This window comes from Mustela erminea, chromosome 11, assembly GCF_009829155.1.
Source record: "Mustela erminea isolate mMusErm1 chromosome 11, mMusErm1.Pri, whole genome shotgun sequence".
In the NCBI taxonomy this organism is placed as follows: Eukaryota; Metazoa; Chordata; class Mammalia; order Carnivora; family Mustelidae; genus Mustela; species Mustela erminea.
Genome location: NC_045624.1, coordinates 41,376,860 through 41,395,022, shown reverse-complemented (window position 1 = coordinate 41,395,022; position 18,163 = coordinate 41,376,860). Strand labels below are relative to the sequence as shown.

Genomic DNA, 18,163 nt, shown 5'->3' with positions numbered 1-18,163 from the left:
AAGGTAACTCTTAAGGGACTAACTTGCAGAGAAGATCCTTAGACATACCCTAAGGGAAGAGCAGCTTATGAGAGAGTAATGTCAAATGCTGCATAATGAGTAAATATAAGAAGTAATGGTAAACACCACAATATCTATGAGTTATTGATGTTAATTATATTAGCAGCATGACATTATTTGGTGACCTTCTTGAAAGTGTAACAATAAAGTGAAGGCAGCAGCCAGATTGTAATGGGTGAAATTGATGGTGAAGAACAGTCTCTTTTGAGCCTTTTCTCTGAGACATAAAGTTGGCAGCAAGAACAGAATGTGGGGTTCAAGGAGGACTATTATTTTTTATTTAAAGACAAAACAGAGATTTCCCAAATTTTGAGTAGTAAGTATAGAGGCTATTCTAGGAAAGCCTGTTAGGAGATTTTCTGGTTTTTCTAATTCCTCTTTAGGGCCCAAACCCTATGATCAGGGTGATCAGGGGCTGGAGTCAAAGCCTTCTTAGACATTCCAATGCTTGTTGAGGTCCTGTTCTACCTAACTGTTGCTGACCCAGTACATCTTCAGAGAATGGTTCTGATAAGTAATTAAAGTAGTTCCAGTGTATTTAATTTAGCACTGGGATTATGAATGATCTATTCCCCCAAATTAATCAATTGTATTAAATATTGTGTATTTCAGACTTAAACCATTGGATATTGAGTTTATGAAGCGTTTGCATGAAAAAGTGAATATCATTCCACTTATTGCCAAAGCAGACACACTTACTCCAGAGGAGTGCCAACAGTTTAAAAAACAGGTGAAAAAAGGAACTTGAATTCTTGGGTTTCTTATACCACTCATGTAATTTGCAGCTTTTGTATTTTCAGTTTAATGTGTTACAATGTATTTCTCTTGCTACTTTACTGTATGGTCATTTCTACTGTATTAAAAATAACTCTTGAAAATAATCTGCCTTAGTTTTCTCCTCAGAGCTCTTATCCGTTACCAATAGTGCCATTATCCTTTGTCAATTTAAATAAGACTCTTTTAGATGTTACTGTTACAACCTCCTCCACCAATCCTCTCCACACCCTTTAGAAATATATTTTTTTAATATTTTATTTGAGAGAGAGAGAGAGAGATGTGTGCTTGTGCATGTGTTGAGGGTGGGGAAAGGGGCAGAGGGAGGAGCAGAGGGTCAAGCACACTCCACATTGAGCAGGGAGCACAAGGGGCTTGATTCCAGGGTGCCTGTGAAAATTATCTGGAGAAGTTTTTTAGAATGAGTTATTGGGGGCGCCTGGGTATCAGCTGGTTGAGTGCCCAACTCTTGATTTTGACCCAGGCCATGATCTCAGGGTCATAAGATGGTGTTCTGGGTCAGGCTCTGCATTGGGCGTGGAACCTGCTTAGGATTTCCAACACCACCACCTCCCCCTGCCACCCAGCTCACTTCCTCACTCTCTCTCTCTAGAAAAAAAGAATATAAAGAGAAAGATAATCAGTTTTGGACTATATCCTTACCAATAAGTTTTGTAGATTAAGGTGAGGATTTGGCATTTTTAATATACAGTCTCTAAGAACCACTGCTCTTAGATCAAGCCACTAGTGTTTGTTTTTTTTCTCCTAGTCATATATTTGATGCTTCATCATTTATTCTCATGTTTTTCTCTGTATTGATACATATCCCAGTTGTAAAATATGTGTGGTCCTATTTTTCTCTGTGGCAGTTTCACTTTTACCTACTTTGTTTAAGGCCCCTTAATGCTGCAGGGGCCCTCTGCAGTGATGGTTGTGCTGAAATACCCGTATAGGCAAGGACCTAGTTCTGGGTATATTGGCCATTGGTTTATTGTGAGTTCAAATAGGGTAGGTAGTTGAACATTATTTGGGTGTCTCTGTTCTCTTTAGAATTTGGAGTGATTTGGAATTAGTCTGAAGTTCATTTCTGATGTTACTAATTAGTAGCCTTTTCTCCCCCCTGCATTTTCCTTATTAGCTCTGGAGCTTCTTAATTTCCAGGACGTGTTTTTTCCTCTATGTGTTCTTGCCTGATCTTGTATCTGTTACTCCTTAATGTGTGTGTGTGTATGTATACACAAATGGACGTGTGTGTGTGTGTGTGTGTGTGTGTGTATACAAATGGACATGCAAAGATAGTTTCTTTTCTTTCTCCTTTTTTTTTTAAAGATTTTATTTATTTATTGACAGAGAGAGATCACAAGTAGGCATAGAAGCAGGCAGAGAGAGGGTGGGGCAGGTGGGGGGGAAAGCAGGCTCCCTGCTGAGCAGAGAGCCCATTGCAGGGCTCGATCCCAGGACCCTGGGATCATGACCTGAGCCGAAGGCAGAGGCTTTAACCCAATGAGCCACCCGGGTGCCCCAAGGATATTTTCTGATCAGCATGCCGATTTTTCTTCTGGAGCCGGTGCTGTACTTAGTTTCACTTACCTTTGCCAAATTTACTAAAAATTTAGGTGAGTTGAAGCTATGTTGATTCAGTTGAATAAAACAGTTGGTGAGAGTTCTATTTAGAGAAAGAAGGTCAGTCATTGTAAATAAATAATGTAAAACCATTATAGTAGAAAACTGGAGAAAGCTGTTTCTGGAATCTTACATCATTTTTAGAACTCTTTTGGTATTATAACCATATAACTTCAATACTTCTGAAATAATCAGATTTTGGAAATAGTATTTATATATCAGCTTCATAGCTAAAAAAAAGATTAGCGTAGTTCTTTGCTTTTAGATTACAGTTTTACATCACTGAAAAATAGTAAAGGAATTGGAGCTGAGGGATCAGGAATTTAAGAAGAATATATAAAGCTAATCTACTAAGTATGTGTGGTGGTCTTTTGTTAATAACTTCCTCTTTCATTTTAGATAATGAAAGAAATCCAAGAACATAAAATTAAAATATATGAATTTCCAGAGACAGATGATGAAGAAGAAAATAAGCTTGTTAAAAAGATAAAGGTAGGTTTATTCCCATATATACACTAAAATGTTTTAGGGCCTTAAAACCACTGAAATACCCACAGAAAAGATTAAAAAAATCAGTTGTTTTAAGTAGTTGGCTTACAAAATGAACTAGGGAGATTATTCATTATTGAATTCAACTTTGCAATTAACTTTGTTGATTGGCTGCTATATATAATAAGAGGTGTAGAATAGAGAGATGAATAGCATAATCTCTGTTTTATAATCTCTGTCTTTGATTTTCAGTTAATTGGTTTTATATTATGTAATTTTCCTCTTTAAAAAAACGGGTAATGAGAAGGGAGAGGATTTGTTCCTAAGTACTGCTATGCACAATCTTTAAGAGCCAGACAAAAATATGTTTTCTTTTGTCTGTGTATCAAAAAAAGCCAAAACTGGTACCAACATAATTTTCCGTTTTTTAATTTATAGTCATTCCTAAGTACCCTGAACCTAAAAATGATGTGTTAATTAATGGCATTATCTAAGCAAATAATTATCTTGGAATAATGAAATACATATATCTGACCAATGAAGATTTTCTATGGTTTTATAAAATAGTTACATATTTTATATATTGTTAAATATTTCGGGAAACTACAAGAATTTTGAAAGATCGTACTCTGAGTTAGTCTGGAGGTACACAAATCCAGTCTGCCAGAGCTAGAGTTCCATAGATAAAGTTAGCACATATAATCCCTGCTTCCAGGACTGTTAGGGTTGGTTTGTGATCAGATAGGCAGGCTAGTCACAAGCCTCATGTTTTCACTCTAACTACCAATGTGTTTTTTACCCTTTCTAACTTTTCAATATGGGACAGTTTCTTTTGGAGATGATTTTTTAAACAGCTACTTTGATAAGTGGAGTATATATGCCTTAGTATTCTTAACATTTCAAAGAAAATACAGTTTTATCCATTGTTTACATTGATGAGATTCATTGTTTACATTGATGAGAATACCATGTGATGACAATTTTAATAATAAATAGTAATTGTGAATGGCTTATAAAAGTAAATACAGAAACTGTCAGGGTAAGTTTTTTTTGGTAATGTGTTGAGTTATGTTAACTTCTTTATTCTTGAATTTGTGAGGACTACAGAGATATATTTGAACTTTGTTTTATAGGACCGTTTACCTCTTGCTGTGGTAGGTAGTAATACTATCATTGAAGTTAATGGCAAAAGGGTCAGAGGAAGGCAGTATCCTTGGGGTGTTGCTGAAGGTAAGGTTTTCTTCAGTGAATGGCTTTCTATAAGATCTCACAAAAGTGATCAAAAGTTTGTATTTCACATTGATATATTCTGGATTTCCAGATAGTTCTGAATTTCTTTTCATTTAGCCTCATATGCTCATAAGTACATTCCAGTTTCTCACAGCTTGTGTTCTACTAAGTCAGGCAAGTAAGTATGTGTTAAATCTCAATTGTAATACTTTCCAAGTCACTTGTCAGTATGCTCTGTCCCGTCATTAAATATACTCGTGTTTTCTTGTTTGAAAACATACTTACAGTGCAGAAACTCTTTACCTGGGGCCCAAAAGCTGCTGCCAAGGGATCTAATAAATCTTCTGAAATTGAAAATAATTTTTGGAGAAAACGACTGTCATTTTTATCTGAGTCTCAGATGGGTCTGGGACCCTGAAGAATGAGAACAACTTTCATCTTAAACCAAATCAAAACATTCATGATATCCTTTCTTTGGGATAAAAGTCATCTTTTTTTGGCGTCACATCTTTATAGTAAAAAAAAAAATTAAGTGTTAAGAGATACTCTACTAATTTTTAAGGCGTTTTAAATACCAGTAAAATCTTAGTTCATAGCACCAAACCTCAGAAATCTTCTTGGCAATAGATACTTTTCCCCAAATTTGTGTTTATTGTATTGGTGTGACTTAATATTTAATCTTCTGTGTTATAGTAACTTGGAACCAAGATTGAGTCATGATTGTTTTTATCTACTTGTTGTTATTAGTTTGAAAAATTCTGTAATTTTTAGCAGATTGTTCCAAGTTATATTCCTTTTCAGCAGTTTTCCCTGTCAGTGAGTGACTGTACTCATTCCCAGCTCTCTGTCATCCTCTGGGAACCTTCAGTTGCTGAGCTGAGCCTTTAGAACTTTTATATTCCTTGAAAATAGGTGCCGATGGAATTGCTTTGTTTCTTTAGTTTTAGTAGCCCCACCCCACCCCCACCAGAATGTTCTTACCAGTGATTCATTTTTTAAAAATAAAGAACCTTGAAGTTCTTGACTCATGGCTTTATTTTGGCCACCTTAAGGAGGCTTTTCTAAAGCGATTCTCCCTCACCATAACACTAAGCTTTAACTAATTAATTAATTAATTAAAGATTTTATTTGTTTATTTGACAGACAGAGATCACAAGTAGGCAGAGAGGCAGGCAGAGAGGGAGGAGGAAGCAGGCTCCCCGCTGAGCAGAGAGCCCAATGTGGGGCTCGATCCCAGGACCCTGAGATCATGGCCTGAGCTTAAGGCAGAGTCTTTAACCCACTGAGCCACTCAGGTGCCCACTAAGCTTTTAAAATACATTTTATGGAGCACCTGAGTGGCTCGGTGGTTAAACATCTGCCTTTGGCACAGGTCATGATCCCAGGTCCTGGGAATGAGCCCCACACTGGGCTCCCTGCTCAGTGGAGAGCCTTCTTCTCCCTCTCCCTCTGCTGCTTCCCCTTCTTGTGCTCACTTCCTTTCTTGCCATCTCTGTCAAATAAATAAAAAAATCTTAAAAAAGATATATTTTATTATGGAATAAATACAGTCTCTTACAAGTGAATATACAGTCTCCCCTTTCAGAATTTCAAGATTGTTTCTGATGAGCTCATTTTTTAGGTTTGTATATTTTATCATTGAGGATTACACTATAATAAATAATATTATAGTACCCTTGTTTGGCATGCCCTTCAGTTAAGTACTATGTTACAGTGTTTAAACTATAATGAAAAGTTTTGATCTAATGAAAAGTTAATGAAATTTTGCATATGCTCTCATTGTTACTCTTCCAATATTCTGAGAAATTTCCTTTGAAAAGACTTGGCTTAGTAGAACTGATGGATGTGTTTTGTTTTTTTTTTTTATAGTTGAAAATGGTGAACATTGTGATTTTACAATTCTAAGAAATATGTTGATAAGGTAAGTTTGAACAATGATGAAAAGTGTTTTTCTTTCTGAAAATAAAGTTAGAATTAGATTTACTTTTTGACTTCTATAAATATAGCTACTTGAAATTGATACCTTCATTCTAGCACTAGGTAAACATTGCTTGGAGATAGCTTGAATTATTTTGCAAAGGTTTTTAATTGTCAGCAAAAATACAAAATAATGTGTGTTATTGCTACAGATGTTTGGGAAAATGGGTCTGTTTATTGTTAATAGTAAAAGAGAGAAGGAAAGGAAGAGCCTTTTGCTCTTTCATGTGAAAGATTTAGGAAAACTATGGAAGGGAAGGCTAGATTTTGAGTCAAAAGCTAGACTTTGAATGTTAAAAGGTACACGGCCTGGGAGCTGGCGAGAGGGGCATTTTTGGTACTGGAATACAAGTGACCAAAACTGATCTTCCTCCTAGGTGAGAAGACATTACTCCTAAACTGTACTTTGTGCAGCTGATGAAAGAGAAGGAAGCTTGTGAGATGTGAGACTAGGACATGAAGCTAAGCCTGATTAGAGGACTGGGACTTGAATTAAAAAAGAAACAGCAAAGAGGAAACCAGAGACATTAGTGGGCAAGAAACAGAAGGGGCATCAAAATGAACTTTAGTGTTTTCATGTTGAGATAAATTCCTTCCTCTTGCCATCTCATAGCCCTTTCCCCATTTCCCTCCACCCCCATCTTGCTTGCTTCTCCAGGCCCCCACCACATATTCCCTTCAATCTCCAGTTTCCCAATACACAGGAGTATCTTTATCTGTGTGGAAGTATTAACATGCCTATTGATATTTGGAAGTTATGGAACAGTAAGGTTATTCTTACAAGTGGCGGGGTGAATTTAAGTGAGTCAAACTGCTACCTCAAGAGGTACACTAAATATCAGAGTAAATGTTGAAATCAAAGAGATTGCCGTGTTATAAGTCTTTCTTAAAGAAGCTTATAACCAGGTATTTTTGGTAGGAAGTAGATGATAGGCTTGATTCAGCAATTGGGGTTGCCAGGCCTCACTCAGTGAGAGAACGGATGCAGACGAAAGGGAGGTCATCTGTCTCAGCTTTGAGAATATAGCATTTCATTTTCTATTATGAACTGTTCCCTTTCTCTTCCATTCTTAAGATGTGACTTCAAAAGAACTCATAATTGCTTACAACAGTATATATGTAAGGGATGTTTTTAAATATTACTTGTCAGTGCATTCTCTCTCATACTGTTCTTTTCCTCAATTTTAAATCCCCCGCGCAGCTTGCCCAGTGCTTGACACAGTGGTATTCTATAACTTTGTCTTGCATATTTTTTAAATATGCTGCAACCAGTAATTGCCTGCATAGCTAAAATACTGTAGAAGGGAAGGCTAGGTACTGAGCCAGAAGTGAGACTTTGAACATTTGAAGGTTTATAGCCTGGCAGCTTGTGAGTAGGACTCACTAGTATAAAAGGATTACAGAGCAAAAGGACCATTCTTGCAGGAAGATTAAGCATAGGAAAACTGCAAGACAGTCGTGCATGTATGAGAATACAAAAAAATTCTGAAGTTGCATAATAGAAAACAGATATGTGCTATGAAATGAATACTTCGATGTATTAAAAGAATTCAGAGTAAGTCGTATATTTCATGGACTGAGTCAGATAAAGGATTCATAGAAAAGATGTCAACATAGGATAAATACAGTCATTCAGTGATGATTGTGAGATTGGGAGTGGTCCTGTTTAATATTTTTATTAATGAGTAGGATGAAGACTTTGCTTTCAGCTCCTTAAGGTAGATGTTTAGATGATTTTACTTAATGAGAAATTTATTTGTTCAGTTTGCTGTAGCACATTTGTTTTTCTTTCCTAAAGCATAAATGTTCACTTACGCTAGGTGGTTTTGCTTTGCTTCTTCTCACAAGTTTTCATTTATAGTTCTTACATTTAAGTTTGTAAAACATTCTTGAAGAGTATTATAGTCTGAAAAGGAAAAGCTTGGGGCACCTAGGTGTCTCAGTTGGGTATCTGCCTTTGGCTCGGGTCATGATCCCAGGATCTTGGGAGTTAGCCCCACATTGGGCTCCCTGCTCAGGCGAGGGCTCCCTCTCCCTTTCCCATCTCCCACTTTCTGTCTCTCACTCTCTCACAGATAAATAAATAAAGCCTTAAAATAAAATGAAAAGCTTAAGAATATTTTATCACTTTTTCTTGTAAGTTTGGATTGAGCCCCGCATTGGGCTCTCTGCTCGGCAGGGAGCCTGCTTTCCCCTCTCTCTGCCTACTTAAGATCTCTGTCAAATAAATAAATAAAATCTTAAAAAAAAAAAAAAAAAGAGTGGAGGACTTAGTCAAATCTTAAAAAAATAAAGTGAAGCATGTAAATAAGTGGAAATAGAGCAAAAAAATCAGAAGTAGGTAATTATAAAGGGTATTTTAGTGAAAGGAAAAAAATCTTTCATTGTCTGAAATGTTAGATGGCATTAACAAAAGTTGCTTAAACAATGAGTAAGTCCACCTTATTTTTATTTCATGCATTTCAGCTATTAAATGCTCCACCTCAGGTCCTTTAGTGATTGTTGAGGTAATCTATATGTAAAATTACAAAATACTTAATTTATACTTACACAGTTATTTGTTTTTATTCTCTACTTAGAGAAGGTGGTAACAGTAATTTATTCCAGAAAATCAAATATTTATCTTACTTCAGCTTTAATACTTCATTACTGGTTAAGGACCCATTTTTTTTTTAAGATTTTTTCTTTTTTAAATTTATTTATTTGACAGAGCATAAGTAGGCAGAGCATCAGGCAAAGGGAGAGGGAGAAGCACACTGAGCAGAGAGCCTGATGAGAGGCTCAATCCCAGGATCCTGGGATCATGACTTGAGCTGATAATGGCAGATGCTTAACCAACTGAACCACCCTGGTGCCCCTTAAGGTCCTATTATGTGCTATCTGTATCAAGAGTACAAGAAGTGATGGCAAAAATGCTTCTTATAAAAGGGAGCTTACAGTAAAACTTCAGAGGTTTTATGACCCTAACCCAAAAAATGGCTGACAACCAAGGAGAAAATTGTCACGGATTAGAGTGGCTTGATTTCAAGGCTGGAAAGAGAGCTTTCAAAGTAGGAGCACTCTTAAGTTTGAAGAGTCAGTGACAAATTAGCATGAGCTATTCAGTCTCAGCCAGTTGGATATGCTAGGAATAAGGAGCTGCCTGACTTGACTGAAGTGGAAAGGGATAGTGGCCATGGAGAAGATAAATTCATCAAGGAACAGAGCATAAATGAAAATGAGACTTGTTGGAAAACCCAGACTTAAAGTACTCCATCGGATGAGTGAACTATCAGAGAACTGCTTGAAAATGTCTGTTAATAGGAGATAAATTAGAGTAATTGAAAATCACATTCTGTTCACAAAGGGAAAGTAATAGCAAATGTTTTCTGGATATCAGAGAGAGTAAAAACACAGTACACCTCAGGGTGCCTGGGTGGCTCAGTCAGGTACGTGTCCGTCTGACTCTATCTCAGCTCAGGTCTTAATCTCAGGGTCATGAGTTCAAGCCCTGTGCTGGGCTCCACATTGAGCTTGAAGCCTACTTTAAAACAAACAAGCAAACAAAAAGAAACAGTACACTTTTTTGTTTGTTTCCTGTAAGGGAGGTGGAGGATGGTGGAGGCAGGCATGGATGGTATGAGAAAAGGGAGAATCCGACAATACAGAGTACTGCCCCTCCAGGTGTGTCCTTTCCCTGATTTGGTAAAGGATATCCTAGAGCAGCTCAGAGTGTCTTTGGCTTCTAGAATCTTCAGGGAATGAGGAAATGTCTCATGTTTCTTGTTGTTTATTTCATGTATGTGTTGATTTTATATATGATAGAAATACATGAGTAAAATTCGTTTCACTGAACAGTTTAAAGAAACAGATTTACTCTAAATTATTTTCCTCAGTGTGAGTTCAACTTACGTGATCTAAAGTGTTCCTGTGTGATACCTTAGTTAAAAACTCAAATAATAATAAAGACAACCAGTTTCTTACAGGTTTTAAGAGTTTCGGCAAGAGCGAATCTCCTTTCTCTAGTAAAATAAAATATATACTATATACTATAAATACTTTTCTGAGGAAATGCCATCCTTTAGTAACTGCTTTGAGAAGATTTAGAACTCTTAAACTCTCATTTGGAACCTAACAATCCATTGGTTTCAAGTTTAGCGTGTTGTATCTTGCTCTGACTTGAGCATAAATGAAGATAGGAATTCTCTTCCTTAAGAATAGTCTTTTGCTTGTTTTAAGTCTAGAGTTTTTGTTTTGATAAAGTTTTGAATTAAATCAAAGCTTTTTTCATAGAAGCAAACTGTTAATATGTTATTTATTTATGACAGAACACACATGCAGGACTTGAAAGATGTCACTAATAATGTCCACTATGAGAACTACCGAAGCAGAAAACTGGCAGCTGTGACTTATAATGGAGTTGATAATAACAAGAATAAAGGGCAGCTTACCAAGTAAGTATACATTATGTCCTCCAGAAAAGGTATCATTTATGTAGTAATCATATTGTTTCATCTTCATCAAATTCTTCTTGGCTACTCAATAGAAAATTGGGATAATATTCTTTATGCACAATAGCTGAAATTTATTATTGTTAAGCTTTGTTTTGGCAGTTTTATATTTTACTGTTTGTCACAGGAAGTGTTTTATTCCTTAGGTGAAAGAGCCATGAATTCTCTTCTGGTCATTTGCCATCATGTTTGTACACCACACATTTAATAGATCCCCAATTAGAAATCAAATGGCTCCTTTTGCAAATACATTTTTAAAGTTTTTATTTTATTTCCAATTAGCTAACATACAGTGTTATATTCATGTCAGATGTACAATACCAGTGATTCAACAATTGCATGCATCACCCGGTGTTATCATGAAAAGTGCATTCCTTAATCCCCATCACCTATTTCACCCAACCCCCCACTCACCTCCCCTCTGGTAACCATCAGTTTGTTCTCTGTAGTTTAGAGTTTGTTGCTTGGTTTGTCTCTCTCAGTCTCTCTTTTATTGTCTTTTTCCCTTTGCTCATTTGTTTTGTTTCTTAAATTCTGCATATGAGTGACATCATGAGGTATTTGTCTTTCTCTGACTGACTGACTTTGCTTAGCATTATACCCTCTAGCTCTATCTCTACTGTTGCAAATGGCAGAATTCCATTCTTTTTTATGACTGAATAATATACCCATATATATATTTTTTATCCATCATATGTATTACTATGGACATGGGTGTCCATCTATGGATGGACGCTTGGGCTGCTTCAGTATCTTGGCTGTTGTAAATAATGCTGGTATAAATGTAGGGGTGCAAGTACACTTTTTTTTTTTTTTTAAGAATTTTTTTTTAAATTTTTTAAAGATTTTATTTATTTATTTGACAGAGAGATATCACAAGTAGATGGAGAGGCAGGCAGAGAGAGAGAGAGGGAAGCAGGCTCTCTGCTGAGCAGGGAGCCCGATGCGGGACTCAATCCCAGGACTCTGAGATCATGACCTGAGCTGAAGGCAGCGGCTTAAACCCACTGAGCCACCCAGGCGCCCCACTTTTTTTTTTTTTTTTTAAGGGAAGAGAATGGTTACAACCTAGATCTCTTAATCCATTTTACTTTTAAGATGAACATTCTATACTCTCTTTAAGGAGACTACAGAGCTTTTACCTTTTATTATGTCTGTTTTGAATAAACCATTTTAGTAGCAGAGTTTTCAGTAACATTGTAACGAAACAAGGGACAGGACCAAACAAAAGCAATATTTAGGTGACTGTAGTCTTGGTTACCTTTTCCTTTCCTATTCTGTATTTCTAGGGAGTAAATTAGCTTGAGTTTAGATTTCTTCTCTTGGTTGTTAAGGTAGGGTGAGTGACTGACAAGTGTGTAGCTTTACCCTCCTAAGCTAGTATATGTATATATATATATATATATATATATAATCAAGCTATGGTGGTTTATGGTGGGGTAGGAAAATGAGATGTGTGAGGAGGGCTGTGAGTAGGCCTGTATAATTCTTGGTAACAGTACCTGTGCTCCGTATTTCCTTTATTAGGAACTGTTAAAGATCATAAGTGTTATGCAGACCATTTTAACAATGTATGTACATTTGTAGCCAGATGTTATCTACTATTAGAGGATAATCCTGAAGGATCATCTGTACAAATAATGAAGAGGGCAAGTTTTGTAAAGTAGCAGTATAGTACTGTGTTTTATAGTGGTCAGCATTCCTTATAATGGAAAAGAAGAGTGTTCCTTTTTTCTTTTTCAGTTATGTCTCCACAATGGCTCAGATTCCAGAAGAAAGCAAACAAAGCATTAACAGTGACTGGCAGTCACAAACTGTTCTCTTTTAAAACTGATCTTAGATCTAATTCTATGTTTATTTCTTTCTATATTTTTCTAATGATATTGGAGTCATAGACTTTGAATTAGATTTCTTCTCATACTGTTACTTAACTTTTAATTTCTCCATATGTTATTAACATGCTTATATTTGAGGAACTTTACTCATCAATTCCTAAGTTTTCTGATTTCAGTGATCTGCAAGAGATTCTGATTTAGTAGATGTGGGATGGACCTGAGAGCTTGCATTTTTAATAAGCACCCTGTATGGTTTTGATACAGGTGATTCGTCAGTGTATGCTTTGCAAAATGCTTACTTTTACGAATTTATTACTGCTGTTTTAAAAACTTATTTGGTTAATATTTCAACAATGTGTTTATATTTAAAATACAAGATTCTATTTGAAGTAAGATCAGTGCATGAGTAAAGGACTTTTATCTGTCTCTTTTTAGCAAAATTTCTATCAGGCAACTTTATTTAGCACAAAAACATAAGGATCCATCATAGTAAATATTGTTCATAATTTCCTAATCCATTTTAAATGCATTTCACTAGCTTACAGACTTTTCAACTATTTAAAAGAAAAACATGAGTGGTTAAAGCCACCAGTAATTTTTTTATGTGAAAAGGAAATGTATACTGTCAGTTCCTATTATTCATTAAATGTGTGCAGTTAATGTTTGATTTTTTCCTTCTACACATTTTTTCATGTCCTACAAATAATTATTTGTTTCCATATTTCAAATATAAGGCTTTTAAAATAGTGCTATTGAGGTATTTCTGCTATTAGATTCAGAGAAAAATAGTAAACCATACAATGTTGTTAAAAATTCTTTTGAATAAATAGAATTCCGGTGTGGTTTACTTGAGTTAAACTATCTAACCCAGGTAGAAATGTAAAAAATAGAATACTATTGGAAATGTGTTTCTTAATGAGATGAATCATGTTCAGACTTTGTCTATGAAAATGATGAAAATGTTTATACTGCTAAAAAGCAAATTGCTCTAGGAGTTAGTATATTATTTTGTGTTAATAGTAAGTAGAAAAGTATCTTTAAAGATTGAACCAAATGGAGAATGGCATGATTAGAATAGATATTGATATGATATTACATTAGCTTTTTACTGCTTTATTGAATAATTTGCTGAATCTGGAAGAAGTCACTTGGAAGTTTTATCTGTTGGTTGTATCTTATATTATCTTGAAAATGTTAGCAATTTCAGAAAGCATTTCAGCTGTGTGCTATAAGCTAAGGATTCCTCCCTGAGTAACTGAAAAGAATGGCGATTATTTAAATATGTGATAAAAGTAAATGTGAGTTTAGGCTTCTTAGTGATATTCTCGTTGTATTGCTCTCAAGGGACTCTTCCCTCCATAGCAATGTGTCCTTTGATAATACTGACAGGGAGAGGTTGAGGTTGTTGGGGGGTTTGGAATGGAAGAGGTAGGGTCATTAAACAAAAATTGCCACTTGTCCAACCACCTCCCTCTACTATGAATCTGAGCTCAGAACATCCCTGCATGGACCCAAATACTGCATTTCTAATATCACAGGTAGCCCTTAATAGAAGCATGTTTAATATTGGGAGATACGGACACACTGTGGGATTATATTAGAGTACTTTGATTAATCACTGAAGCAGATTGCTCTCCTGTCACCTGGAGGTTTTCACACCTCCAGATACACCTGGCACAGTGCATCTCAGATAAGGGCTGGTTAGGAGGGAGTAGGTCTTCCTTCTATAAAGTGAGAAATGGGCTATCTGTAACTTGGAAATTTTCAGGTAGATCACTTTAGGCAAGACTTTGTATGGAAGTTGAGGATCTGGACATTCAGTCTCTTAAAATTGCATGGTCTTAAGTAACTCTTGGAATACTTGATAAATAGAGACCTCAGTTTGAAGACCACGGACCTAGACAATCTCTGGTCCTTAAAAAAAGAAAGGTGGTTATTTTATCACTTTGTGTGGTCTCTAAATAGCATCTGCAGGCAATTTGAGGAAGAAATAAAATTGATCATAAAGCCATTTATCTACTGATTGCTAGTGGACCTGTTTTTTAAATTGCCCTCATCTAATATTTATACATATACAAATCCATTAAAAATTTAGTTTTATTAATCTTTGTATGGCAGTTTATACTCTACAAACTGTTAATCACAATTAAGCGCTAGGTAGTAAACTAGGTCAATGAATCTTTTTATCTTTTTTAAAGATTTTATTTATTTATTAGAGAGACTGAGAGAACGAATGGCAGGGGAAAAGGGAGAAGCAGACTCCCTGCAGAGCAGGGAGCCTGATGCAGGAGTTGATCCCAGCACTCTGAGATCATGGCCTGAGCTGAAGGCAGACACTTAACCAACTGAGCCACCCAGTCACTCCATCAATGAATCTTACATTTAATTTTCTGAGGCAGTTTTGGATGGACTGTAGAATAAACTGAATAGTGGGTAAAGATATTTGGTTTGTATATCTGAAAATGTGCCTTTCTGTTAGGTTAGTGGTCCTAGAATGATTTTATTGTGGAAGGACACTAAAACAAGATTTAGACATCACATTGTACATCTTAAATTTATACAATATTATATGTCAGTTATATCTCAGTAAGGCTGGAAAGAAACCAAGGCGTAGATTTGGTAAAAATCTGGAAAGTAGCTGAGCATATCTCATCAAATACTAATTTGCCTCAAGGCCAAATCTGGAAGATGGCATTTTTCTAGCAGCTATTCAGGTATTGTCTGTATCTGGCAAAGAAAATATCAAGTCACCAATTTAAATACTTGTTAAATCTTCAGGGAGTGTGTATCTTGTTCATCCCTGACTAGAGAGTATGGAGGGTGGTAGGCAATTGGAAGTGAAGAAAGGGAGGTGAAGTTCCAGATCAAAGAAGATTCAACAAGGGGTTGTAAAGGAAGAGGAAGAAGAATTAGCAATATCCAGATGGTAGATCTCTTAAAGGAAGGTGACCCTCCAATAAGGAGAAGGTTAACCTACTATTATTTATTTATTTATTTATTTATTTAGTATTGGTTTTGATAAACCTGCTTCTTCAAGTTCTTCCTTCCTTGGTCTTCTTTTGTATTTTTTTTACTTAAAATCACATTTGATTGACGACTCTTTTATGAACTGCTGTCTATCATTGGCACCAGTTATGACAGTTGGTATCTTGTTCCAAGTTGGGCATACCCTTTCCCATATGTTTTCTGTTTTGTATAGTTTTCTCCATCTGTAAGCTTGGGGAAACTTTTGTGGATAACAGATTCCTAGAAATGACTGAAAATACAGGTTTCCAAAAGCTGATTCTCTGCACTCTTTTGGTACAATACAGTTTTCATTGAAAGAGAAATAAAGACAATTTTCTGAAATTTTCCGAAGTTTTTTCAAAAAATTATATTTATTCAGTTGTATCTTTTACTGTTAAAATGTCCTTTCATGAAAATATAATGAGTATTGTTTTATGTTTGGCTCTAATGCTTTCACTTGGCAAAATGAAGTGTTGGTATTTTTTCCCAAAATTTTGGAAATTTTTATTGCTCTTTGAAATCTAAGTAAAATTCCTTTGAAAATTTTTGTATGAAAGTTGCTACATGTCTGTGTACATAGTGGCCTTACTAACCATTGGAGAAAAAGTATGTGAATGTGTTTGCTTAATGTGTTCTTCAGGAAAGACCACACATAATCTAAGTGAAATGTGGTTGTCTTCTGTTATACTCAAAATGTGGGTTGTATAACACAACCGCTGTTAGAACCTTTCTAGGTCAGCCTTGTGTGGTCCTTGTTATGATTTTGCTATTTGTCACATGAAAGGGTGAGTCATCTGGTGGGTTTCAGGAACTATAACCCTTTAAAGTGATCCCGAAGGAGTTATGTTAAATCTTTGTGGATTTAGCGAGATATGCAGGTTATGTTATACCTTTTTGTTTCTTTTTATTCTTTTACCTGGCCTTTTCATTTCTTTGGCAGAGTTGCTTTAAATTTCTTAGAGAAGTTTAAGTTTATAAGCTTTAGCCTATCTATGTGTGTAAAGAAGTTTCCATTAAAAAGCAGTTAGGCTATAGTATTAAATGCTTTTTGCAGCTGTCTAGTAAAAAGTTTTATTTGGAAAAAAATGTTTAATGTGATGAAAAAAATGACCCATCTTTGTGTTTTCCACATTATAAGCATAAATTTGTATTCCAGTTTTTTAAATAACACTTTAATAAAGATGACTAGAAATGAGGGGCTAATTTAAAAATTAAAGGGATTTGAAAGATGTTTACTAGTGAGAGGCTTTTAAAAAATCCATTTAGGCATATATATATGACTATCTTTTTTAAACACTGGAATATCATTTCATTTGGTCAGGAGTCAAATATTTTGGCAAGGCTGAACAACTTAAAGTATCTCGATATGAAATTCTGCAAAATTTTTTTTGAAAGTACACATATTTAAATAGGTCTAGAAATCTGAGCAGGCTGTCAGAAGATAATTGCACAGCATTTTATTTTCATAATGATTTGGTATAGTAATTACTAATAGAATTTTGGGAAAGAAATTAATTAGCTTTAATGAATTTTGCCATAAACTTAATATTTTAGGGCACAGACCTTAATTACTCAATTGTGAAATCTCTGAATTTGCCTTTAATTGTTGCTTTTAGTGTGGTTTACTGTAAGTGTTCTAAGTCTCTCTTTTTTGTTCTCTTAGATATGACACAGTTGAAGGCATGTAAGTCTTTGTTTCCCAAAGACTTAGGCAGGTTTATGATGTAGAGATTTTTAATATTTAAATTTTGACTTTAAAAGCAAATTTCAAAACATAGCCTATTGTCTGGAGTCTTCTATTTTCTTGGAGTTCTTTAAATAAAAATCAAGATGACAGTGTTTACTTTTGGTTAGTTGGTACCCTTTTCATGTGCAAATTATATGATAAATTCTTTATATTTAAATGATTGCCTTCTCCTTCCAAGGATAAAATTAAATAAACATTTTATAGAGTATTATAAATAAGAATATAAAATTTTAAGATCACTCTGAAATTCTCTTTTATTTAATATATTTACAGTTTCGAGCTGTGTTTTCAAATTGCAACAATATTATTGGATAATCTCTCTTGCTTAAACTACTCAATTAACACTGTCAACTGAAAAAATAGTTATTAGATTATTTCTTTTCTAGAGTTTAAAATGTTTTGAGGGGTGGGAGAGGTGAGGTTTATAAAAGACTCAAAGTCTAACAAAAGCTTTGGACCTTCTCACCAGAAAAATGCTTGCATGGACACACAGATTGGGTATGTCATTTCAGGGGATTCATTCAGAGTTCTGCCAAAGAGATCAGAAGCCCCTATATTAAAAACATCTGCCATGAAGATGAGAACTATGTTATCAGGAAGGCCCCGAACTTTTAATAAAATAATGATATTTATATTTAAAAGTTTATTTTAGTTGACCTCACTTTTTGAATGCAGGTTTTTAAGTTAATATTTGGTTTAGTTTCATTTTCAGAACCTCTGATTAATTGCTTAATTGTTAAAATATACTGCAGGTTTGTAAGTTTACTTTTGGTGAAGAAATATCCTTTAGTTAACATTTTATTCAAATTTACACTAATTGCAAAAACAGATCTTGATCACAGCATACTTCATGTCTTTGTCCTCCCTTTTTGCTAAGAAAAATCAGTAGCCAATGTTCTGTCCTGTTGCTCTTATTTTAATATATCCCATCT

At 35.1% G+C, this 18,163-nt stretch overlaps 1 protein-coding gene across 3 annotated transcripts in view; it reads left to right on the top strand.

Annotated features, from left to right (window-relative positions):
* The window catches only part of SEPTIN7 (septin 7), a 114,696-nt gene that overhangs the window by 85,175 nt on the left and 11,358 nt on the right, over window positions 1–18,163 (top strand). For all 3 annotated transcript variants that reach the window (XM_032303912.1, XM_032303913.1, XM_032303914.1), the window contains exons 7-11: window positions 673–790; window positions 2,857–2,949; window positions 4,080–4,176; window positions 6,046–6,097; window positions 10,461–10,586. In XM_032303912.1, coding sequence (XP_032159803.1) covers window positions 673–790; window positions 2,857–2,949; window positions 4,080–4,176; window positions 6,046–6,097; window positions 10,461–10,586 — 486 coding nt within the window. The remainder of the gene's footprint in view (window positions 1–672; window positions 791–2,856; window positions 2,950–4,079; window positions 4,177–6,045; window positions 6,098–10,460; window positions 10,587–18,163) is intronic.